Genomic DNA, 25,860 nt, shown 5'->3' on the forward strand with positions numbered 1-25,860 from the left:
TTCACAAAACATCCCTGGTTGACTCTCCCATAATTAGAGATTATTTGATCCGATAGTCTAATATTGTAGATTATAAATCAATGACATGATGAGAAATAACAATAAGTGCAAATTTCAGGCTTTTATCTTTAATCGATCCTCATTCGAATACAGGTTTACATTTTAATGTGAGAAAAAACCTGCTAAAAGTGGGTCAACAGACGATGTGTAGAAAGTTTTCTGACAAAGTGTTTTATATATTAAGCTAAAATGTCACAGATATCTGAATAAATCTCCATAGTTTATGCTATAACAACATCAAGCAAATCAGACATGTTCATGCAGGAGTAGGTGGAACGATTTGTCCAAGAGGACCCTGAGAAGTGATCCCTGACTTTTTATTTGTGTTGACATCTTCCGTGCTTTGACTGACGGTCGTCGGGGGACCACAGTTTTCACAGAGGCCACTAATGAAGCCACCATGTAAACATCTGATGAAGTGTGTAATTAACAAATCGTGGGGTGATTTTCACAGCCGGCATCGACAGCCTCTAATTTCTCTGCAGCTGTGAGTGAAGCAGTAAGAACAGTCGTTTCTCCCAACACATCAGAGGCTTGAGCTCAGGTTGAGCTCGTCTTCCCACAATGTTGGAATATACCAAAAAAAACCATGGATACCACAATGTTAGGCTCATATTTAGCAGATAAGAAGTTTGAAGAGTTCACCATTCTGCTTTTCTCTGTTTCCACCTGCTGCTCAACCCAAAAAAAAATCCCTCAATTTTTGTCACATGATTGTTGTTCACAAGCGAGTCAGTCATGGCTTCATATTTGTGACGTTGAGCTCAGAATTTTTTCTTTTTTACAGAATATGTTTAACACAAACAATACATTTTTTGGCTAATTTTTAAATGAGACGTTTAAATTAAACACATTTTGATTAATTATCTGGCTTTGTAGCTCAGATTTGGTTCCATTTTCTGTCCTTAAACTTCACATCACACATGAACAGCTGAGCGAATGGTGGAAAACCGGCGATTCTTTCTGTGTTTACAGTTTCTGGCTTTGATAAATGATGTAATTTTGGTGATTGTTTTTTTAGGAAACTATGCACCTTTGCACTTGTCAACAGGTTCTTGGGTTTAAAGAGTTGATGAATATGGAAGTAAAATACTATTATGCATGCTGAATAGTTTGGAGAGAATGTTTTGAATAAAAAATAAAGATTTCAAAATCATTAAAGGACATTTAGAAATTTAAAAATACTCAGATATTCTAGATGCAGTTGTATTTTTCTCTGTGAAATTAAATGCCTATTGTGTGTGTTAGTTGTATGAGAGAATTGCATTATTTTTGTTGCTTTTAAATTGTCTTTGTTTAAAGCTCTGGTAAATGCTTTACTGTAATTGAACTAGTAATTTTTTTTATTTATTTTTTTAAATATCCAGGATTTTTTTTTTAACTTTAAACCATTAATATAGCCACTAGTTTTTACTTTCTTGCAACCTAGATTTGCTTTTTTCTAATATGAATATGTTACCTGTCATCTCTAGAAACGTGTTTTAAAAGTCTTTTCCACAAATGTTGCTAAATATAGTTTTGAACCAGTAAAACCCACTTTTTAAGGTGTTTTGACTGTATTTTCTCCCAAAGAATGCTCATTTTAAATTCCTTTACATTTCATTAATGCAAAGAAAAGAGCTCATTCTTCCTATTTTTTACCGGCTGTAACAGGTTTATTTCATGGGTATTTGTACAACGATGCATTCAGGGTTACACACATTGTGCACTTTATCAGTGAAATCGGATGTCATAACTAGATTGTTAACTAAAATAATATTTGGACTAGAGCTTTGTGATTTTGCAAGGTCCTGTGAACTTAGAGGTTTTCTCATAATATAGTTGGTGTCAAATAGTAATGAAATGCTTTGGATGAAAGTAAATTATCATCAACATTTCTAGTTTGTTCAGTAATTCAAATATAAACTGAAGCAAGAATGTCCATTTACTCTGATGATGAGGCTGAGATTAAACGGCATCCTGCACTAAACATTTAACGTTTCCCATCACACAGGTTGGTTCATGGGGGTGACTTCAGTGAAGTCTGAGTCTCAACATACTGCAGTTTTAACGTCTCCAGAAATTAAAGAGTCTTCAGCAACGTGTCGTCTTCGCCTCAGATATTTCCTCTGGGACTCAGGTAATTATCATTAATCACTGCAGGTCACACTTTGAAACATCGCTGGCTTCTGTTTTTGGGTTAAAACACGATACCAAAGGCAGAACTTCATGTTGTTTTAAACTACTTTTACTAGAAAGAACTTGCAAAAGGCCTGCAGCTGCCCTGCTTATAAAGTGTTTGCTGCACCGACGACAGGTCGCTCTGGTTTTGGTTCTGCACCTTTGTGGGCGTCCATCCTTCGCCAGGATTCTCCAGAGATCGTCGTGTGGCGTCCGGAGGCCTCCAGCGTCCGCGGCTGGAGGGAGGCCAACATCTTTCTGGGCCGTAATCCCTCAAGATTCCAAATCCGTCTTCAGTCACGTCGCTCTGAAGGACAAAAAGGAGACGTGGCCATAGACCAGCTGGAGTTTCTAAACTGTGCTCTGCCCCGTGAGTCCCTCAAAATACCCCGGTCCTGAGTGTCCACCTGGCAGTTCACTGCTATAAATGAATCAGTTTAACAAGCACTTCCACCAGACGAATCAAACTGCAGAGCCGTGATTGTGCTGATGTTGTTTCCTTCTAATTAAATCTTCAGTACCAAAAAGCTGTGCAGAAGGGATGGTGACGTGCGGCAACGAGGGCTGCGTGGAGCCTCGGCAGGTGTGCGACGGCACCGATGACTGTGGCGACGGGACGGATGAGATGAACTGCGGTGAGCAAATTCATTTAATCTGAATCCTCCGACACCGTCGTGCTTTAATTATGTCGGGATATGTTCAGAGACGTGTGACTCACAAGTCAAACCTACAAAGTACAAAATAAGTCTTTTGTAGTTTGTGGACAAGGAGCTGAACCAGATCCACTGATTCCTCTGGAAATTTAATGGAAATTACTCGTCTTAACCACCAAAAATACAATTCTTGTGACCTCTTTTGGCTCTTTGTTGGAGGTTTCAAAGCTGCATATCTTAAAAACTGTGCACCTAAAACCAAAAGCATCTGCGGCTCGATAAGACGATGACAAGTCGTTTTAATGATGAACGAACCCTTTTAACAGAGGTTTGTGAATGGAGAAAGGAATAAATGGAGGACAGGAATGGCGTTTTCTTTTTTCTGTCAACAGATAAGAAGCTGACACCAAAAAAAAAAAAACAACATACAAAGAATTGCAACAGTCTGTGAAAACAGCATGAATAACATTTTCAAAGCCTTGAGAGGAAGATTTTGCTTTATGTTAGCTAAAAGTCTCAACTGAAAAAGACGGTTTTCTGTCTGAAAAATCTGAGGGAAGTGTTAAAGATCAGACCAAAAGAGTAATTATATAAAGCCAAAGAGCCAAGAGTGTCATCAGCGTCACCCAAAAGGCCTGGTCGACCAAACATAACGATTTGTGTCTTATTTCCATACAGGTTAAGAACATTGAAATCCGTTCATCTAAATGTGTATGACTTAAAGGAGTCCATCATGGGCTGCACTGAGGTTTTACATTTCATTTTTTGGGGCACATAGGATTATCTGCAAAGAATAAAAAGGAATGTGGTGTTTCTTCAAAATAGAAACATGTACAATGAAAATAGGAGGGGACTCAAAACGGAGCCCTGAGGAACGCCACAAGCTGAACTGAGAAGCTCCCATCCCACTTGTAGACAGTTCCATTGATGCCCACACGTTCTTCAAGATGTATTAACAGTATATTACAAGTTTCCTGATCAGCTGTTTAAAGAGGATCAGTAAAAACTCATTAAAAGGCTACTGTGGTGAAGTATGAAACCAGACTGACCCTTTTCACGGATGTTGTGGTTTTCTAGAAAGGTTTGTAACTGAATGAAAACAACGTTCTCCAAAGATTTTGGACAGAAAAAGCAACTTGGTGTAATGTGCTGACAACTTGGAGAACTCCAAACTGTGGTTGAGGTCACAGATCAGTGAGTCGATTGTCTGTTGTGTCTCCAGAACTCAAAGGCTACCAGCGCTGCGACTTTGAGGAGGATTTGTGTAACTGGGACCTGAGGTCACTTTCCCCACTGAAATGGGTGAGAACCAATCAGAAGGACATCTCCGTCTCAGATCCTATGCAAGGACCAGGCAGAGATCACTCCAACAACAGCGCATCAGGTAGCGTATCGTTGTGTTTCTGTTTCACTGTAAACGTCTTCAGCATGAATCTTTTTTTTTACTGGACGTTTTTTTTTTTTGTATGCGTTTGTTTTTGGAAACAGCCACATAAATAACAGAGGATGTCATTGTTTATACTGCAGGTCACTTCCTGTATGTCACTGTTCCTGAGCCGGGTCTTACAACCGATTGGGCTGCTTTCCAAAGTCCTTCTCTTCAACCCACCAACAGTACGCATCCTTGTAAGGTGAGTCCCAAACTTATTCCTTCTCCGTGTATTTTTATTGTTATGCTGCAGTTTTACAGTGATTTACTTGCAGTCTGAACAAAAACACATTAATTACAAAGAGAAATAACAATTGGGAAAATTACTGAAGAGGAAAATGTCGTTTCATCCTTAAGACAAAGACAATTTCAAACACAGTTTGGACCTAACTGAACAAGTTTCCTGTACCTGCCTTCTGTAGATGGTGATGTACACGCACCAGTTTGGGCCGAGGTCCGGCGGTTTGACGGTGTTGGTAGCAGATCGGGAAATTACCCCAGTTTGGGAAAGGGGCGGATCTCTTGGTGACGTCTGGGTGAAGGCAGAAGTGGAGATTGTCACAGACTTGACATTCCAGGTGAGTTTATGGCCATATTAATGATGCTGGTTGTCACCCTATGAGAACTTTAAAACAGAGTTGATGCTACAGATTCATAAATGATAATTAGACCTGACAGCTAGCTGTAAAATTACCTTCAGTTTATTAAGTAAATGTGTGAATTTAATGTACTCAAGTAAAAAACAACTGATTCAGCGTGTCCACTTGCTGCCTAATATATCCAACCTCTTGACAGGAGTCACTATAATGAGATAATCAGTGTCGCTGACTTTGTTTCTCAGTGGTTTCAGCTAATCAATGCATTGTTTTTAATGCAACAGCCTTCTTTGCTGCTTCGTATAGGAAGTCATAACAGGTTGTGTGTATGAATAGATATGGGACATACATGCCTTCATCATGGAGACTTCGTGAAAGAGAAAAAAAATAATTAAACTATGGTTATTACTTCTGTTATTCTAACTGTGTATCTCTATAAGCTCTATACAGGTATGTAAATTCCCATATACTGTACTTTATTATTGTAATGTACATATGCCTGACTTTATTTCTCCTATCTAAAATTTAAAAAATTGATCACAGAAAAAAACTATAATACTTTGCAGGCTGTGTTAATAAAAGTGAAAACAGACAGCTTACAAGTGTAAATTCTACTTCTGTCATTCTGTGAGTGTTGCAAACGAGGTACAACAATGAAATAAAATATCTGTTTGTAGAGAAAAGTTGATGGTTGAACGCACAAGATTCTGACTTCACATCCTGAATGTCTTACATAATAAGAGTTTTTGAGTTTCCCATAGACTCAGTTATACATTTCATATTGTATTTTTGTTTTTTACATATTTAAAAATTTAATATAAAAAATATTTAAAAGAAAAAAAAAGAAAAGAAAAAAAATTGAATTTCCCTTCTGGGATAAATAAAGTATTTTCATTTCATTTAACACCTGAACAATCAAGTGGGAGCTTTTTCTCCTGCGTGTTTAGATTAGAGTGTGATTTATGCTGGTTACAGTTGGGATGTAAATTGAATTTGCCTCTTTTCTACTCTGTTGTGGTTTCTCCTCCTATAGATCCTGATAATGGCAGCAGTCAGAGACTTTGCTTACGGTGGTATCGCTGTCGACAGCATTGTGTTGTCCCCTGAATGCCGCAGATCAACTCGTAAGCTTTTGAACTGTCTTGACTTTGGCGGGGGGATTTTATTCCATATCTGCCAAGAACAAGAATAAACATCATCTGTTGCTTCTCATTTCTTCTTCTTCAACAGTAAATAATACTCTGGAGAAATTCCCTAAACCCCCTAATGACCCGTGTACGGAACCGGATAAGATGTGTGATTTTCATGAAGACTGTGCAGCAGCCGAAGACGAAGCCAAATGTGGTGAGTTTTTTCCTCCTGTTCACTCTTTAGCAACTATTGCAAAACAGACTCATTTTAGAAGGTTGGCAAGTATGGACCAAGACTGTCTTCAGCTGGAAAAATAAGAGCCTTATAGATATAGACGCAGAAACAGTTTGGGCTTCAGAGGGTTGAAGTTTCAAACATTTTAACTTTCCCTTCAAATTAAGACCAAAGGGCTGCTGATGACCCACTTAGAGTTAAAACTTTATGCAACTTTAGGCTATCAAGATCACACAAAAGACTGTACTCTGCTTTTTCTACTTTAAAGCTTGCATTTTAATACGTTGGTTAATTTCTCTTTTTTTTCTACCTACCCTCATCTTTGTCACTCGTGTTTGATTGTCCTGAACATGTAACATAAAAGTTAATTGCAAGACATTGTCGGTGTTTCGCCTTATTTTGAGCGTGACGTCTCCATGGGTCATTCCTGCAGGGGATTTCTCTCAGGCTGAGGGCAGCTCAGGCTGGACCGACTCCAGCATTGGAAGCCAACGTTGGGTTCTGCATGAAAACTCCACACACAAAGGTACAAACACGTTCCTCACTCCTTCATTCAGTAGCCTTTGCTAATCTCCACATGCAGTGTTTTATTATTGGTCCATTTCCATGTCTGTCAGATGACGAGTACCTGTATGTGGTCGAAGCTCCGGGTCAGCAGCTGACCGCTGCCCAGACTCGGACTCCCCTCCTCGGACCCTCTGGTCCAGCCTGTAGCCTCAGCTTCGATTTCGCACTAACTGGGAATCCCGCTCATATTGGTAACTCGCTGTCCAACGTGTCTGAACTGGTTTTCTGCTCAGATGTTTGCGTATAACTCTGTCTTCCTGCTGCAGGTGACCTGTCTGTCAAAGTGATCGACAGCCTGCTGGGTGAAAGGCCTGCACTCTGGGAGTTCAGTGGGAAGACTGGGACAGATGAGGAATCCTGGCAACACGCAGAAATACTGGTTGGAATCAGAAAGCATCGCTTCCAGGTCGGCTTTTTCTCCAAGACCTCACTACAGTGTTACTGCTCATACCCAATACAAATTTTAGCACAAATGATGAGATGCAACTTGGAGATTTGTACCCAGGTTCTTATGTTTAATGAGGAAATTTAAGTCATCGATTGTGCTGGCTGTCAGATTCCCACATCTTTAAAGACTTTTGCAACCTGTTGGCACCAAATAATCCTTCCAATACACCGTAAGGTGTTCTTATAAAGGGGGATATCAGAGACCTGCACATTCTAGGAGAAGCAACAGTTTAAAGTTACATCTTATTTATTTTAAGACTGCAGGGGATTATTTTCCAGACAAGTCTCTTGTTTCCTGTTTGTTCTGCCTGCAGTTCAGTCAAATATTCACCCAGCCCTAGGTCGCAGCTGATACAAACATGTCATCTTGGTTGCGCTGAGGAACGAGGAAGTGTTTTGTTTTTTTTTTACAGGATTTGGTGTAAACTGTCTATTTTTTGGCAAAATGTTTAAATGAAGAATGCAGAATAGGTGATGTTGGTGAACTATCACATTTTTAGGCTTAGATTTGGTTGCATTTACTGACAGAAGTAACACAATTAGTTCAAGTTTAACATGTTGACAGTTGCACAGCTTCTGGCTCTGATAAAAAGTAATACTTTTTCAGAGAGGAAGATTTAACTAGTTTAGCTAGTTCAAGAAAAAAAAAAAGGCAACCAGGGGCTACATATGACTCATGAAATCCTAAAAAAATACACGACAACATAACATGAAAAGTTTTTGAGACTCATCACAATCAGAGGAAAAGTGAACATAGATTACATCTTTCATTATCGGCTGTATTCGCTTAAAAGCAAACAGTGAAACAGTTCGGCTTTTGTGAATCTGAGCAAAAACTGTTGAAGTTTGTTCAACTCATTAGATTTCTTGTTTTCCGTATTTGTCTTCACCAGCTGGCATTTGAAGCTCACGCTAGAAAACTTTGTCCCTGTGCCAAGATGATTAAAGTGAGAAACGTTCACTTCACCGGCTGTCACGTCAGCTACCTTCCATTCTCTCCCACAGGTAACTTCATGGCAACCATATTATACATGCACAGTTTAATATTCTACATGGAAACGTGTCAGTGCTTAAAATCAAACCTGTTTTTTTCTGGTCAGGGCTGTCGTGTAACTTTGAAGATGGAATGTGTGGATGGATGCAGGACAACAGCGACAGCTTTGACTGGACGATGTTCAGTGGGATGGACCACACCATCAAAGTTGGTAAGCTCGTTTAAAATAAAATAAATAATTATTCCTGATATGTCAAAAGGAGTAATGAAGTAGGAAAGATTTGCTGAAGTAGTAATGGCTTCTGTCAGGTTTAATATACTAAATTTTTAAAATCACTTTATGTGCGCATTAGGAGTATTAATACTGAGCAGGAAGATGAATTTCTCTTTAGAAAACACTAAAACCTACGAAAACTTTGGTTATGAACAGTTCTATATTCACTAGGGTGACAGTCATAGCTTTCAAAAGAGCATACAGTCGTAGTACATACAATACATGTAGAGTGGACAGAGAGAGCCACTAATTACTAGGCTGGTGGTTTGATGAAAGTCTAGATTAAGTTTTGGAGAAAAATTCTGAATATTAAAGCTGCAGTCGGCAGGAAAAAAAGCCACAACTGAAAAATATACACCCAATATCGTGCTGCTTTTCCCTCTTTCCTCTCTGTTTAAAACATTGACTAGATGTAAAAGATGAACGTAGCCTCTGGATCTGAAAAGTAAAGTCAAACATGCCTTTAACCTGCATTATTTCAAACAGCCAGCAGGGGGCGACTCCTCTGGTTGCAGATTGTATAGAAGTCTATGAGAAAACAGCCCTCCTTCTCACATGGTTTGTTACCTCAGTAAACATTTTTCCAACAAGTTTAGAGTCTCAGTCTGTAGTGTCAAGACTTTTTAGAACAGCATGGGGTTAATTTTTTAACTTATGGTCCTATTTAGAGTAAAATAGGTGCTAAAGTAGGATTTGTTTTAAACTTGCGATTGGCAGGTTGCTATCCTATGAGTCCTACGTGTCCTTGAGTTTTCAGTCAGACAATAACTCTTTAACAAACTGTGGAAATCTGAATCTGTGAAAAACATTATTTACAGTTTTGGCCTGTTTTTCCTCTATTTGCAGTCAGCATGTGAATTAACGTCCTTTTTCTGCGGTTTTACTAGAGATCATCTGTCATGTCACAAAGCAAAAGAAATCTGTCAGATAACAGTTTAAAAACCATTTTTCACTTCTTAGTTTACCTGATTTTTCTTTCAAGTCACAGCAAATATCTGTAAATGGAAATTTGCAGTTGTGGCCTGTTGTTGTTCAGTGGACTTATAAATGAAACCTTTGCTGTGATTTTATTAGATATTATCTGAATGTTTAGCGAAGTTGTGTTAAAAACTGTTGAAACACGTTTATTTACTACAGTACAGTTTGCAGACATGAGCTTTGTAGAGATTCCTGGATTTGATCGTTGTCTGAAAGAACCCTTCATGATGTTAGGTTTTCTGAAAAGTGTTTTTTAAGCCTCATTATGCAGAACTTTAATCCTTAATACAATCTAAACGAGTGAATTCTATAAAATCTGGCCCCCTGTACAGCTATCATTAATGGCAAAGTTAGGTGTAGAGACCAAAACCATTTCTTGTACCAGGCTGTAAACATGTTTATTTCTGCTGTGAAGTTGTACATTTTAACATGGAGGTCAATGGGGATTGACTCGTTTTTTGGCGTCACCCTCCAGTGCCCATTTGAGGAACTGCAGTTTTTGGCTCTTGTGCTTTAATTTTTTTTAAGTCCTGAAGGTTCTTTTTGTAACATTTGGGGGGTTGTGAACAAAACAGCCTCAACCCTGCAGGCGATTGCACTTATAGTCAACATTTATTCCTTTTTTTTTATCTCTATATTAAATAATTGTAATTATGTCACTAGAATAATCTCCCCTGGTGCGTCTGCTTATATATAAACCATTTTATAAGTAGCATTAAATTGTCCCACTGCTTCTGATATTTATTTAGATTCCTGTCCCATTTTTTTGGTTGATATTCAGGCACCAGCCTTGTTGTGGACATGTGGAGTCCTTCACTACGTGGCGCAGTAGGACGCTTAATTTCCTTCCCATATCCAGCCGGTTCCACAGATTACTGCCTGTCCTTCTTCTACAAACTCTACGGACCCAACACAGGTGATTATGTTCTGAATAAGCTGAATAAAAAAAGCGTGTATGTGTTGATTTAGAATGAAACGTTGCCTCATAGCCTGAAAATTGTGATTATCTGATCGTTGATATTTGATCCCATCCAGGTGTTCTGAACGTGAAGCTGATGCATAATGGCGGTTCTGAAACCCTCCTCTGGACTCGCAGCGGAGCTCATGGCAACACGTGGCACGAAGCTCACTGCTCTGTACCGCACCAGCTCACAGACTTTCAGGTATGAAAGAACTTCACTGAGCATCAGTGAAGTTACTAAACAAAGAAGTTATTTTACCAGCTGATTTGAGGTTTTAGAGAAACTCTGCCCCCTTGTGGCGAATCAAAACATCACTGCAGCTTTAAAGTACTCGCACTTTACAAGAGCATTTGTCTCCTAATAGCCAAAACATGTATAGAAAGGCTGGAAGACAATTGAAAAATCCATATTTTAACATTATCTTCCATCCTTTTCAACTGTGCATCCGCCTACAGCTGATGTTTGAAGCTGTTTGCTAACAAACTGTACTTTGACTGAAAGTAAAATTACAGAACCAATGCTTTTTATTCTGTAATGGTCACTAATTTTTATATTTTACATTATTAAACTTTTAAATGTATTTAAATGGAAATATTAAAGTCGTTTTATGTCATAAAATTTCAACTTTCTATGTAAAATGGACATTTTATGGTTCTTCAAAGTCGTAGGTCTTTAATGATAGTTTATATCAGGTCTATTTTTCTACTGATATACATTTCAACAAATATGCAGGTTTTTGCAGCTTTTACAGCCTATTTAAATGACTGTGTCGTTAAATCTGTGTCGTAAAGTCTTTGTCCTCTAGCAGCCAAACAGACACATAGACAGACTGGAAGACAACAGCACAATAACCATATCAACATTATCTTCCATCCTTTCCAACTGTTCGTCCACCTGCAGCTGGTCTTTGAGGCGATTCGCTCTGGCTTTGACGGCCGGCTGGCCATCGATGACGTGGTGTTCTTGGAGGGCTCGTGCACCGTACCGAGGATATGTTCCTTCGAGGGCCAGCAGTGTGGATACGAGAGCTCCGGTCAAGTTCGTTGGCTCCATCACAGTGGATTCACCAGCACCAACGGACCCAAATCTGACCACACTCTGGAGACCCCACTGGGTGAGAAAGAGTCCAGTTATATGTTAGAAATACTTAAATACATGTACAGAAAACTGAGGGTTTGCCTGGTTTGTGTCCAGGTTTCTACATGATGGTGAACAGCGGAGCGACCGTCCTTCCCTCCGGTGGAACCACAGTCCTCACATCATCTGTCCGTCAAGGAACCACCAAGACCGAGTGCGTTAGCTTCTGGTATCACATGGGAGGAGAGGATCCTGGTGAGGCACCTTCACACACAAAACACACAAATAACAACATCACAAACAGTTTGAATGTTAACCGTGTGTGCTTTGCAGGTTCTCTGTCGGTATTTATGAAGCCAGTGAAAGGAGACCGGGTGAAGATCTTCTCCAACAGTCTGGATCAAGGAGATGTCTGGCGCCATGGCAACGGCAACATCTCCAGTGGCCTTGTGGACTGGCAGGTACAGCGAGGAGGCTGGAACGATTAAATTCAATTCAATTATATGAACTATCACATGCGAACTGATGAAAAATGCACAAAAACACACTTTAGGACCCACTAGTGAAAGAAATATCATCTATAAGTTCTCCAGCAGAATTTAACCAACCAACTTTAGAAGACTGTTAAAGTTTATTCTGAAGGATCTTTTAATTTAAATCAAAGTGACATTGTGCTGATTTTGGCTTGCAGCTGGAGTTCGAGGTGGTCGGAGCCGGAGGCAAAGACACTCACGTTGCAATCGATGACATCCTTTTGTCAACTCACCCATGTGAAGATCGAGGTTCGTGTTGATCGGCTTCATCACAATTAGATAAGACGCTACTGCGGACTTTAACTTTCCATGATAAAAACTCACCTTCTAGCCTTAATGTTACTTGATGTTATGCATATTTATGGGGGAGTTTTTAAGGTCTAATGAAGAATATGTTTATATTTTTTATGTAATGGCACAAACTGTATTTTGTTTGACTAGCAAAGCTTACAGATGATTTACATTTATTAAAACACATTTATTCAACATTTAACAAAGATCTAAGTCAGATTACCAAACCAATACTGCTTTTTTTTTTTTTTTATAGTTGTCACTTATCTAATTTTAGCAATATATTTATAGCTGTAAAATTTGAATTTACATCTAATATTTAATAAGGAAAATTTTATAAAAAATTAAGCTGAAGCTGAGTCTGTTTATGCCAAAAAAATTCAACTTACCTACCAAAAAGAGAAAGTTTTACAGTTAGTCAAAGATTTTTTAATGTTTATTTATGTATACTTTGTGTTCAATGTACATTTTTGTAATTAAATTATCAATTTTATTGATATTTGAAAACTATAAGGTTTTTACAGTGCAGTCTCATGAGCTTAATTTACAACTCATATATTATTATATTTTGTATATATTTATGTATAATTTTATGAAGACTTGACTAATTACGAGATTACAGCAGAACCAAAGCTCACTGTTATATTTTAGTATTTTTTTTGCATTTAACATTTTCTACAATTTCCTGTTTATGTTTGAGTTAACGTTTGCTTTTCCTAAGATTCTATAGAAAATATTATATTAAATAAATATAGTTTGTTTAGGCCTCTTTCTCTTGAGTATAGATCTTTTTTTTCTCATACCAACAGATGAATCTCCCAGTATGTTAATTGCTGTAGAAATTCCTAATGTTAGTAATTATCATGAGGATTAGATTTTGCATATTAATGTATTTATTCCCATTTTAGACACCAGTCAGATAGAAGACGACATGTTGTTTACAGGTTTTTAACAGAAGTAAAGCTGCACCGACACAGTTGTTTTAATCAAAGCAGCGCGACACGGCTGAACTTGATTCGTCTCAGTGTCCGTGTTTAATCTGTTCAATGCTCCAGGTTCCAGGTGCAGCCTGGAAACTGGGGTGTGCAGCTGGAGCAACACTCAGAACGTGGATATGGACGAACTGGACTGGGAGCTGACGAGCCCGGAGGCCGAGCAACATTATTCCATCCCAGTGGAAGACCACACTCTGGGCACAGAGAAAGGTCAACCAGAGAGAAACCAACACGAATCAGAGCTGCCTTGTGCTTATTTCACTTCTTATCTACATGAACTCTTTCCTGTTTTCTTCCACAGGTCACTTCCTGTTTCTTCCAAGCAGCAATCGGACGGAAGCCAATGAGAAGGCTCGGCTGCTGAGCCCTCACCTGCCCCCGACCAAAGGCACCTGTCTGAAGTTCTGGGCCTACAAACCCCTCTCATGTAAGGAGAAGTTTTATAACTGGTTAGACGTGGTGCGTTTTCCTTTTTAATCCTTTTTAAATGTGTGCAGCGGACAACAAGCTGAACCTGTGGAGGCTGTCTGAGGGCCGCCTCCATCAGCTGGTGCTGGAAGATGAACTGGGCGGATCATGGACACGCTTTGATGTCGACATCACGTCTGACGAGGAATACCAGGTCAGAGAATAGAACAGGCTGTTTAATCTGTACACTGATGTGAAACTCAACCCCATAAAGTCTTCTATATGGAAATGTGTTCAAGATAAAACATCACAACTTCTGCTCCAACATCTCTGTACTTTTTATCATAACTTATGAATATTTAAAATTGTATCTGGAAAATTTTAGATTGATATACAGAGAGATTTTTTTTTCCACTGTTTAACATTTTTTTGTCCTACAGTAAAATTTGAGTCTGTTTGAACGACAGTATCTCAGGAACTTTTCAAAATAAAAGCTTCAAATTTTCAGAATTATTTCTCACTGATTCAGATTTGACAAGTCGATCAAATGATCTCTGATTCTGGCTCAGTTGGATTATTAAAATATAATTAAAACCGTCATGAAAAGTCTTATTTTGGAGCACATGTTAACAAAAAATGATAATGCAGAAGTCAACTAGTAACCAAACATATGAAATACTTTTTAATGTGAAGTATCTGGTCACAAAAATGAAAAATCTAAAGTTGTTTTTGTTGACCTTTTATTGAGCAGGTGTGGTAGGTAGTCTGATCCAAGTAGAAAGACTCCAAATATAGCTCAGAAAAACGTATTTTTGAGTACATGCATAGAATATTTTAGGTCACTTCTGATATCATGAATTCAGCTCAATGCAGCTCATTTCTTTCATATTTTTCCACTCCCTCCCTAATCAGAAATGATGCGATCTACTTGTCAATATCTACACAGTTGCAGATTCTGAATCAACATGATGAGAAACAGCAGTGAAAATGTCTGTTTTTCTTCTTTGATAGTTCCTGAGATGTTGTTGTGTAGAAATACGTGCTGAAAATGGATTTAAAAGAAATCTCTCAAAGTATTTAACACATTGAGCTAAACTTTCACAGATATCTTTGTAAATATCTCAATTTTATGCCACAACATTTTCGGGCAAATCAGAGATGGTTGAGCAGTAATTACAGATGGATTGACTCTCGTGTCTAATCTTGTGTTTGCCGTGAACAGATCGTGTTTGAAGGAGTCAAAGGGACGTCCGGCGTTGTGGCTCTGGACGACATCGAGTACACCATCGGCATCGACTGCTCTAAAAAAGTCACAGATGTGCAGAGTGAGTTCAGTTCTGAATATTACAGTGGTTTTACATGTTTTTAAACACTGAGTATTTGAAAAGCTTTTTTTTTGTTTTTAATTCTAATAATTAAAAAACACAGATCACTACAGCTGACAGTCGATGAGGTCATTTTGTGACCACAAAGGTTCTGAAAATGTTTAGAGAGTGGATGAAAAAGAAAATGTAAAGTTGGTTTGGACAGATTTTCCACTGCAATTCTTAAATCTTATTTTTTATCCAGGTGGTTTTATTTATAATTTTTTAAAAATAGAATCCAAATGATGATATTTCAGTTCTTTTCCACACTGAGCTATTCTTCTAGTTGAGCCTCTACAGCTCTGATTAGTGGCACTACGGCTCCTGATTTCTGCCGCAACCGTGTTTCCATCTGTTTTAGTTGCTCCTTCCTGTATCAAATGTCCATATTTGTGAAGCCTCACAGGCAGATTTTTCAGCTCCTCTGGCCACGTTTGTTCCTGTGTGGAGCCACGATGCAGACATGCAGCCCATAGGCCTAAAACTGAGCAAGCTCTGCAGTTATGATCATGTTTTTAATTAGAAATCTCAGGTTTATTCGGTTTTGTTGCACCTAGTTTCTACTTTGTGGCCTGTACTTTCAGTGACGTCTTTGTAAAGTATTGAAAATACAGCAGTTATTGGGAGGTAATGTTGAATTTATTTGACATTAAGTGCATAGAGTTGTATTAATAACTTCTGAGTAGTTTATAAATCACCTTGTAAGCTTGTCAGACTTGCTAAAGATTGATAATGAAGCACAGTTCCTTTTATTTCCATGCAGCTGTAACGTCACACTATGATTTAACTTTATTCAAATGTAAAAACTACATTTAAATATTTTAAATACAGGCTCACAAGAGTGTAGAATTCAAGACCAGGATGCTTTCAATATAGTTCAGCTTTAAAGAAAAGAGTTTATTGTCTTATATGTTAAACCAGTCCTGATGTCCTTTGACTGAACGTTTAATTATAATGTAAATCATCTCCTACTCTGTCTTTAGAGCTTTAGTGTTTCATAGAACTAGAAGCTGAAGGTTTTCCATCTTTCCTGCAGCTTCCGGTAAGTCGAGCAACACCGGAGGCATCGCGGCGTCTGTCATCGTGGTTCTGCTGCTCATCGCCACCCTGATCGCTCTGCTGGTTTACTACCTGAGAACCAAGAACAGAGCTCAGGCCACGTCCGGCCCGTCGTCCTCCTCGGCTGGAGGCGGTTTCAGCAATGACACATACGAATCAGTGAGTCGCTCTGATGCTCAAACCTTCGACGGCACTAAATAAGTCACAGATTTGACCTTTAATGCAGCTCTGTCTGCTGCATCTGATCAATAATAATCGTGTTCATTCCAGCAGGACCGTGTGGCGTTTCCACAAACACAGAACCATCCAGTGGCAGCCGGATTCAATGACATCCCTGTGAGTGTGAACCGTAATACTTTATAGAATTAATTTACAACTTATGGTTTATCTGGTGTCGAGACGATCAGCTTTTCTCTGCTCATATGCACTGTGTTGTTTAAAAACGGTGCTAAAGCTGCACTTTTATGTCTTTGACCACTAGAGGGCAGAAAGTCAATAATAAAATACCTGATGCCAAACATTATGAACACATCCAGCAGAGAGAAACGAAACATGCTGCCCACTGAATTATTATTATTATTATTAGTTGATCGACTTTTTGTTATTGAGAAAACCCACTAAAGCTGCAGTTTTAATTAAGTGTTAATTTTCCTAATTTAAAGGGAATATGAATATTTTGGTTGAAGTTTTACAGTTTTTAGGTGTTTTTTGTTTTTATTTTGTATTTTTTGTTTGCTCCTGTCACAGTTTTACTCACTGTGGCCTCATTTTTCACTGCAAGGCAAAGAATGAAAACAACACAACCACTGCTAGAAATAAAGAGAACTCAGGAGTGTCTTCTATACAGTTTGACAGTTTAATGCCATAAATCTTTTTAAAAAGACATAAATGAAAGCACATTTTTTTTAAAAACCGGAAAAGAAAGGAATCAACATGTATAACATTTTTCCAAGTGCCCACAGATGTCATCAATACTGAATAATTGATTTTCTACATTTTATAGATAGGTTAATTGCATTTTACAACCTCTACAAACTAGACAATCCAGATGGATGTTTCACTATGCTGGATGCATCTTCCAACAACTCGTTCCACTTTCAACCATTTCTGAGCCATTCTGCGTTTATTTCACTGATCAGGTGTTTACTTATCTAACGTTCAGCCGCTCTAGTTATCTCCTATCAGCTCTGTGTAAAGTCCCTGAATTTTTGTCCTTCATGTGAGATCTCGTCTATTTTAACTGTTGATCACAGCGGAGTGGGTCGTGGCTTCTCAGTCTTGCAGAGGAGTGCAGATTTTTGTCTGTTTTTAAAGAAGTTTCACTGCAAATGTTTTACTTTTGGCAAATTTTTAAAAATGAGAAATGTAGGCTGTAGATCGTTTCATGGTCAATTATTTGTGCTGCCTTGTGAGCTTTGGAAAGCCAAGGAAAGTATATTTTGACACATTTAATCGTTTATTGATGTATTTTTGTTTTCAATTAGGGTTGATTGTAAGGTGTTTTTATACTTGGTTGATGTATTTGCTTCCTAAGACATCGATCAGCCCATTTAAACGGTTACAGATGTCATAATATAAAAAAAAAAGAATTAACTATATCATACAAAGAGCCTCAAAGAGGTTTTCTGCTGATATGAAATATCACAGTCAACAATTTGCTTCAAATCATAATATTTCATCGAATATCATAGTTTTAAGAACAACCAAAAATACTTCTCTGTCTGAGATATTTAATATCACATTAAAACCTTTTGAGGCTCATGATTTTTTTCTTCTTCTTTAGAAAGTTATTGTCATCATATTTCATGAAATATCACAACTTTAAGCCAAGAATGATGAAAAATACACTTAAGATGGAAAACTTTTTTTGGCTATGATATTTAATAGCATATGAAAACCTCTTTGAGACTCTGTGTATGATCATTTTTCTTTTCTTTTCTTTTCTTTTCTTTTCTTTATAAAATTCCTTTCATGATGTTTATTGAATATTCATTATTTTTAGTTTATTTTTGGCCATTTTTCCTGATGAAACCATCACACATGAATACTTCAAGGTCAACCAGAAAGCTGTAAATCCAACTCAGTTTCAGTTTTGACAGTTTCTTGCGATGATTATTTGTGTAATTTATGTGTTTTTTAAAATAAGAAAGCATGTTTTTCAAACCTGACGGCAGACTTTAGGGTTCAGAGAGTCAATACTTACTTATTACATTTTTAGGATGAACATAACAACTGATATATTCAATCGGCTCATTATTTCATGTTTTACTTCCAACAGCATGTTTGTGCAGCACACTTCCTTCTTAACTATGATTATTATGTGATCATAAAGACGGACTTCTTTGTGTTTCTGCAGGACTACGCTGAGGTCACAGAGATGGCGTGAGACAGACGGGGAACTTGTGGCGCCACATAAACGTGGTTTTGTGAAATTAAGGTGATATCACAGCAGAAGAACTGCTTGTGTCACCCTCATATGAACACACACACACACACACACACACACACACACACACTAAATACAAGCACAACCCACACAGTGACACACGGATGAAGGCCTCAGATCTGGTGGAAACCTTCGAGGGTCGCAGCTCGCTGCGTCTGGACAGAAGTCAGAAGGACAAATGTGTTGCGGATGGAAATTAGATTAAATCAGCGGCGAGGACAACGTCAGTGGCACAAACGGCTACTTTAGGCAGATTTAGGGTCTGTAAGAAAGTTCCAACAGCTTCAGGTCAAGTGCAACTAGTTTAAAGAGAACTCAGCAGGTTGGAGTCCTTTTTTATAGCTTAAAGGGGCATTCCGCCTATTGTACACGTCTAAATAAGCTCAAGGACTCCACGTTTACAACAGAAAAACGTTTGAAAGGAGTTTACAGAACGTCTGCACGTCTGATCTGTTGCTCAGAAAGTTGTGAAATGCCCCTTTAAAGAGAAAGTAGGTGGATAAGAACGACTGTGAACAGATGTAAAAGGACGCTGATGTGTAACGCTACTGTTTGGTACAGATTGTAGGACGGATGTATTCTTTTGGATGTCTTGGAGGTTTAACTTCACTCTAATTTAAAATAAGCTGTAATCGGGCTCTGATGATAAATGAAATAAAGCCGAGCATTGAAACACTGCTGTCAGAAGGTTTCCTGATAATCATTACTGAAACTCACAAAGCATTTTGACTCAATATTTGTCTTCCTGTCTTCATATTAGAAACCTTTTTTTGTCATATAGTTGGTTTGGGCTGCATTAAAGTGAGAATGTGTTTGCTGTAGTGATGACAATTAAATGAGATTTTAATGAGTGTTAATCTAATATTGTCAATCCAGAGCCTGGTGTTGGAAACTAGCTTTGTGCAATACACCAGAAACTGCTTTTGAATCGTCCTCGTTCCTCCGTCCTTCACGAATAAAAAACTAAATAAATAATTGCTAACATTAATTAAGAAAAATTATGGCCTTGACCTGATGAACAAATTAATTGAAAATAGCAAATATTTTCTGGCTTTCAGCTTCATATTTAAAGATTTTCTTGGTTTTCAGAAAAAAATGCATTTAAAAGCAAAAACAGTGGAAATATTGGTAAATATCTCTGAAATAAGAATATTTTAGCTGATTAAAGATACAGTAAAGCAGCGTAGTTTTACATTCACACATCATAAAAAGGACAAAACAGTTTATTAGAATCCAGACTTTTGATGTGAACATTATGTACATTATTGGTCTGTTGTTTTTGTTTGTTTTTACCGTAATTATAAATTAAAAATAATAATAATAATCTGTGACTTTACTAAATGTTAGCTGTAACTCCACAAAATAGGGAAAACAGTAACGTATAGTTTTAAAATTATTTACCATTTTACATTGCTATTTTTTTCTTTCATTTTTCTCCCAGATGATGGCAAATATCTGTAAAATAATGTGTTTTGTCTGATTTAAATCCAGTAAAATATTGTAATTATATCATCAAAAGTTGTAAAAGAAGGAATTAAAATACAGATTTATTTTAACACATATATTTTCTTTAAAAAACAACTCTTTGATTTTACTCGTTATCTGTAACAAAAGGTGAAAAATCTTTGAAAGGGCTGGAAAAAAAAAATAATACAGTTAATCCTGTTGAGAACATGATCATGTTCCAGTGTGCATTGTGACACATGTTTATCAGATTATTAAATACACAGATAGAAAATAAACGTGAATCAGTGTTCTGCATCAGAGGATGAATGGACGCACCGGAGCGGCCTCCTGATTGGCTCCCTGCCCCATTTGCTCCTCGTTCATCCTTCAGGAAGAGGGATGACGACATCATGCCCTTAGCAACGGTCGCGTCTCTACGGCAACATCCTCCGTGGTCCCTCTGTTGTCACAGAGACTCTGATCTGTTGTCTGCACAGAAATCAGCGCGTGATTTGGGATGAACTCATGATTCCGAAGGATGCGCGCGTGTTGTCATGGGTGGAATCCGCGCGACCGCCGCGGCAGCTGTCGGTGTCTCGCGACTTGAGTGGCTGAAGTTGGAGCGGCAACTTGGGCACGAGGCCCTCTGCTCTTCACCACCACCACCACCATCATCATCATCCTCCTCCTCATCGTCATCCTGCAGGAGTCCGTCAGCAGCCCGGTTCCGTTCTTTCCCATCCGGACCGGCTTCGTCCAGAACCCGCCGGGTCTCGTGCAGCGGTGCGCGCGTCCGCATGGATCCCGCCGTGCTCATCTTCCTGCTCTACGTGATGATCGCGCACGAGCTGGTGTGCGGCTGGATGCAGTACCGCAGACTGAGCGCCAAACCCCGCAAACGAGCCGCAGGACCGCTGCTGCGCACCAGGTGCGTTTGAGTGCAAGAACCCAGAGGGCAGGGAACGTTCCGACAACGTTAGTTAACATTAGCGACGAGTTCTAAAGAGAACGTCCAAATCTAATGTTCAGAGGAGGTGCTGAGCAGATCACCAGCTAGATGTACTTTAGTCCAAAGTTGTTCTGAGAAAGTTCTGCAAAGTTCTGCTAATGTTTTCAGAAGGACGTTTTCAGAATGTTCCTCCTAAAGGCAGGATGACTAAATATGTTCTGAATATGTTTGGTGATACATTGGTTCTTTGTTTTCATGCAACAATGTGGAACATTGTAGGAACGTTTTATAGATTCTATACTGTGTTCCCTCAACAACGTCCTCAAAATGTCTTAAGAACGTTGCAGGTAATGTATCACATTGCAGGAACGTTTTTCAAAGAACATTGGAATGTTAACTTGAGATCATCCTTTCTTTGTTGCCGTTGTTTTAAAGAACGTTCTATGTTGTTTACCCACAACAAAAAGGCCCCTCCAATATATCACATAACAGGAACCTTATCTGTCATCTGAAGTCTCAATAACGTCTGGAAAACATTTTGTTGAATGTTGGTTTGAGAACTTTTTTTTTTTTTAAATCAAGCAACTTTGAGAGAATGATCTATAGAAGAACTTTCTATATTGAGTTCCCTCTACAAAAATGCAAAATGTTCTACCTTCAGTGCAACAGGTTACAGGAACGTTTTAAAACTTTAAGAACTTTCTGTCATCTCAGTAACATCGTCATGACGTTTTCTAAATGTTGCATTGAGAACATCCCTCCTTTGTATCCTTGTGGAAACATTTTATAGTAGAACCTTCTGTAACATGTTCTTTCAACAACAGTCTCAAAATATATTCAGGATGCTGCAGAAGTAATGTTCCACCTTCGTTAATATATCACATTACGAGAACGTTTTATAAAAATCATCTGAAGCCTCGATAAATCCGAAAAACAGTATTTGAGTGTTTGTTTGAGAACGTTCTGCCTTTGTTATCATGGAACATATGTTGACATTCAAAAGTAAACATAAACAGATTTTTTTTTTTTTTTTTAAACGTTCTTTTAACATATGATTAAAAACTTTCTTTAAAGAATGATTAGAACCTGTAGCTGGTGTGATTCAGTTCTGTAGGAAAGTTCTCTGCTAGCTGGGATTTCTCATTTTAAATAACGTTCCTATGGGGTTAAATGTGAACAAAAACAGAATGTTTTAGTTGGAACAAAAGAAGAACTTTTTGAAACAAACGTTCAAAAAATGTTTGGACGATGTTCTTGACACAACAATGAGATTGATATATACTTATTATGTGTACTTGGGTCTTTACGTGTTCTTCAGGTTATGACACATGCTGGGCAGAAAGATGTATTCTGTCTCATTCAGCTCTTTGAAATCTAAAGTTAAAGAGCCGACCTTGTTGAAAAAATGTTCTTTATTTCCTTTAATGTTTAAAATCAGAGCTGAAGGTGCAACTCTATGCTAACTTCACCTGTTTCTGTTGCCAGTGGTGGTGATGAAGTGACCTCTGAACTGAAAATATAAAAGATCAAAACAAGGATTTAAATCAGACGTGTTCTTAATCAACGTGTTCTTAAAGGGAGAGTTCATCAAATCTGACAAATAGATTTACTTGCTTTGCTTCTGTGTATGCTGAATATTTCAGTGATTTTGTGATGAGACAAGTTGTAGCTGTTGCTGCTGGAACTTCCGTATTACGTAAGAAACTGGCTCCTTGAATATCATTTTACCACAGAAAGAGGATTTCATAGAAACACATTCTTTACCGTTGATGTCTAACACTTACCTGGTACTGACTGGAGGAACTGCTTCTTTTACAGACCTGGCTTTGTGCCCTGGAAACCAGGAAAGAAACGCAAACAGAACATCCTTAAGCATTCAATAAATATTTTCCAGATGTTATCACAGCCTCACATGATAGACAGATTTTTTTTATAGAACATTCTTGTAATGTGAAATACTCGGTCTAGAACATTTTACCTTGTTGTTGAGGGAACACATCTTAGAATGTTCTTTTTAAAAATAAAAAAAAAAACATTCAAACAATGATAATAATGGAGGGATGTTCTTTATGCAGCATTCCAAAGCATTTTTTAAAAAAACATTTGAGACCTCAGATGACAGAAAGTTCTGTAAAAGCCGTTGCTTTACAGAGTTATATTAACAAAGGCGAACCACTGTGGCTGCAATGTTCCGAGGGTGTTTTGGGGATGTTGTTGAGGGAACACATTATAGAACGTCCATCTGTAAAACATACTAACAATGTTCCATGATGACAAAGGAAGAATTTTCTCAAGCCAACATTCAAAAAAAAAGATGTTATCAAAGCCTCAGATGAAAGAATAGTTTGTTGGTTTGTTTTTTATACAGAATGTTTTATAACATTCCTGTAATGTTCTTCTTAATGTTCTTAAAACTGTTCTTAATGTAGCATTCAAAAAACATTTTTTTTAAAACACCTTTGACACCTCAGATGACAGAACGTTCCTGTACTGCGATATATTAACAAAGGCGAACCACTGTGGCTGCAGTGTTCTGAAAATGTTTTGAGGATGTTGTTGAGGAACACATTATAGAACATTTATCTATAAAACATAATAACAATGTTCCATGACAACAAAAGAGGAATTTTCTCAAACCAACATTCAAAAAAACGTTTTCCAGATGTTATAAAAACTTCAGATGACTGATTTGATTTTTATATAGAGCGGTGTATAGATAATGGATGGATGGACATTTTAGAACGCTCCTGTAATGTTTTTCTTAATGTTCTTAAAAGTGTTCTGAATGCAACATTCAAAAAAACATTTTTAAAAAACATTTGAGGCTTCAGATGACAACGTTCTTTATAAGACTTTGGAACCTTTCGGCTGCAATGTTCTGAGGATGTTGTTGAGGGAACCCATAATAGGATCTCTAAAACTTTAATGTTACATGACAACGAATGAAGAACGTTCTCAGTGCAAGAGAATATTTGAGAACATTACGGCATATCGGCTTTGACAATGTTGTCCCCAAACATTTTTCGAACGTCTCTTATTAACCCAGCTTTAAGAAGAACATTCTCAGAACTAAAAGGAAAACCTCTTTTAAACATTAGTGGAACTTTGCAGAACTTTTTTTTTTTTTAGAACAAACTAATTGTCGCTTGGTGTGCCATAAAAAACAGCCACAGATCAAAAGCACACATGTGCAGCAGGTAGATCAAAATGTACTTTTGATGTTTACAACAATTAACACGTTGGAAAAACGTTTTCCGCCAAAGACTGAATTTTGAGACGCTACTTTTTGTAAATCACTTCCTTGTTGTCCTTCTTCTACCAATAAGGAAATGATTTTTATTTGATCTGTGTTGAAAGATAACCTCCAGATGACTCAGATGTTGTCTGATAGCAGATAAATTATGCAACGCCCTGTTCTCGTGAACCAAAGTCAAGTGTTACATGGTGGTAGGTTACTCACTCATCTCTAACTGGTGGTTTTCCCTTTAAATCCCCTGCTGTTTCTCGTTCAGCGCCCGGGTGTGTCAGGGAGCCTGGAGGGCGAGCAGCCAGTCGGTCCGGACCAGCCGAGGAGGGCGAGACCTGAGGAAGTGTGGACGCATCGTGAGAAAAGCCTGACGAAGGCAGAAAACACACATATGTGGACACACGTTGAAGCGAATATTGACTTCTGAACGTGAACTGGATCGGGCTCGTCCACCAGTTTTTCATTTAACTGCACATCTGGGCATTTGAACCATTTAATACTGTGGCTTTTACGTCTCTACTGGAGGAGAATTCTGTCAGAGATGGCGAGTAGTTGAGAGAATGAGGGGGAAAAAATGCAGCATTTCAACTCAGACTCGTGACCTACATAACTAGTACCTGAGCCTCTTTTCTACTGTTTACCTTCTTGACACAGATGTTGCTTTGAGCGTATTTTTGTTGTTGGTTTAGTTCTGTTGCTATCTCTGCAGCATCAGCCATTCCCTATATTTGTCTCTTTATTTGTCTAAGACAGACTAAGTAAATACTGTGTTCCCCGTTTGTTTCAGGTCAGGGGACTTTGAGCTGTGTCTCCTTGTACTGTTAAATATCAAATAAAGGCCAAGAGGGCACAAAAATAACCTTCAATGGTGAAATGAAGCAACCTTAAAGTGATGGTGCGGCTTTTTTAGCTTCTCATGTAGCGATTCGGTATCGGGAAATCAGTAGCTTGTTTTCAGACTTCTGAGCTGCTGATTCAAATTCTGTATGTATTTAATGAGGCTGTTTTTCCAGGCTGCAGGACGCCAGAGCCAGTCAGAGCTCTGTAGATAAGAATAAGGCCGTCATCGTCATGTGCTTTACCGTCTCAACGTCTTACATCTCAGAACTGCTTCTGCCAGAGATTTTCTTTGATTGATTACTTAATTCCTTCTCGGGACACAGTAATAAATAGAATGGCATTTCTTCTTGTTGTTTGCCAGGAAAACAATAAGAAGAACCTGAAAGTTCTTGAAAAGCAGCCAGGTGATATAAGACTAAGCTGTACATGCAGGGTGCACACCTAGATTTAAACCACAATGAAGGTCCTTTAAATGTCAAATGGTTCAAAAAAGAATCACCTCTCAATAGATGCATTAAATCTAAATTTACCTTTGGTTTGGTTAGTATTTTTGCATTTGAACAATCGTAAACATGTACTTTGGAAAGTCTATATTAAAAGTAAAGGCCCCAAAGTAGAAGCTCAATGCATCAACATTGAGTACACCTGTTATTTCCAAGTACAAACATGGTTCCAAAGCGACTGTGAGCACCACAGATCTCTCACTTTTGGACCAGTGAG

General features: G+C 38.1%; 1 protein-coding gene across 1 annotated transcript in view; it reads left to right on the forward strand.

Annotated features, from left to right (window-relative positions):
- Window positions 1-19,331, forward strand: part of mamdc4 (MAM domain containing 4) — a 23,762-nt gene extending 4,431 nt beyond the window's left edge. The window contains exons 4-29 of the mRNA XM_008291774.1: window positions 2,054-2,179; window positions 2,357-2,590; window positions 2,739-2,855; window positions 4,096-4,257; window positions 4,401-4,504; window positions 4,725-4,880; window positions 5,932-6,022; window positions 6,129-6,242; window positions 6,697-6,789; window positions 6,881-7,021; window positions 7,097-7,236; window positions 8,171-8,282; window positions 8,378-8,482; window positions 10,305-10,439; window positions 10,559-10,686; window positions 11,386-11,599; window positions 11,680-11,817; window positions 11,896-12,023; window positions 12,254-12,344; window positions 13,442-13,591; window positions 13,683-13,808; window positions 13,879-14,003; window positions 15,012-15,114; window positions 16,190-16,371; window positions 16,483-16,548; window positions 18,569-19,331. Coding sequence (XP_008289996.1) covers window positions 2,054-2,179; window positions 2,357-2,590; window positions 2,739-2,855; window positions 4,096-4,257; window positions 4,401-4,504; window positions 4,725-4,880; window positions 5,932-6,022; window positions 6,129-6,242; window positions 6,697-6,789; window positions 6,881-7,021; window positions 7,097-7,236; window positions 8,171-8,282; window positions 8,378-8,482; window positions 10,305-10,439; window positions 10,559-10,686; window positions 11,386-11,599; window positions 11,680-11,817; window positions 11,896-12,023; window positions 12,254-12,344; window positions 13,442-13,591; window positions 13,683-13,808; window positions 13,879-14,003; window positions 15,012-15,114; window positions 16,190-16,371; window positions 16,483-16,548; window positions 18,569-18,598 — 3,311 coding nt within the window. The 3' untranslated portion in view covers window positions 18,599-19,331. The remainder of the gene's footprint in view (window positions 1-2,053; window positions 2,180-2,356; window positions 2,591-2,738; window positions 2,856-4,095; window positions 4,258-4,400; window positions 4,505-4,724; window positions 4,881-5,931; window positions 6,023-6,128; window positions 6,243-6,696; window positions 6,790-6,880; window positions 7,022-7,096; window positions 7,237-8,170; window positions 8,283-8,377; window positions 8,483-10,304; window positions 10,440-10,558; window positions 10,687-11,385; window positions 11,600-11,679; window positions 11,818-11,895; window positions 12,024-12,253; window positions 12,345-13,441; window positions 13,592-13,682; window positions 13,809-13,878; window positions 14,004-15,011; window positions 15,115-16,189; window positions 16,372-16,482; window positions 16,549-18,568) is intronic.
- The last annotated feature ends 6,529 nt before the right edge of the window (window positions 19,332-25,860 follow it).

Source organism: Stegastes partitus, unplaced genomic scaffold, assembly GCF_000690725.1.
Source record: "Stegastes partitus isolate 25-593 unplaced genomic scaffold, Stegastes_partitus-1.0.2 Scaffold761, whole genome shotgun sequence".
Taxonomy (NCBI): Eukaryota; Metazoa; Chordata; class Actinopteri; family Pomacentridae; genus Stegastes; species Stegastes partitus.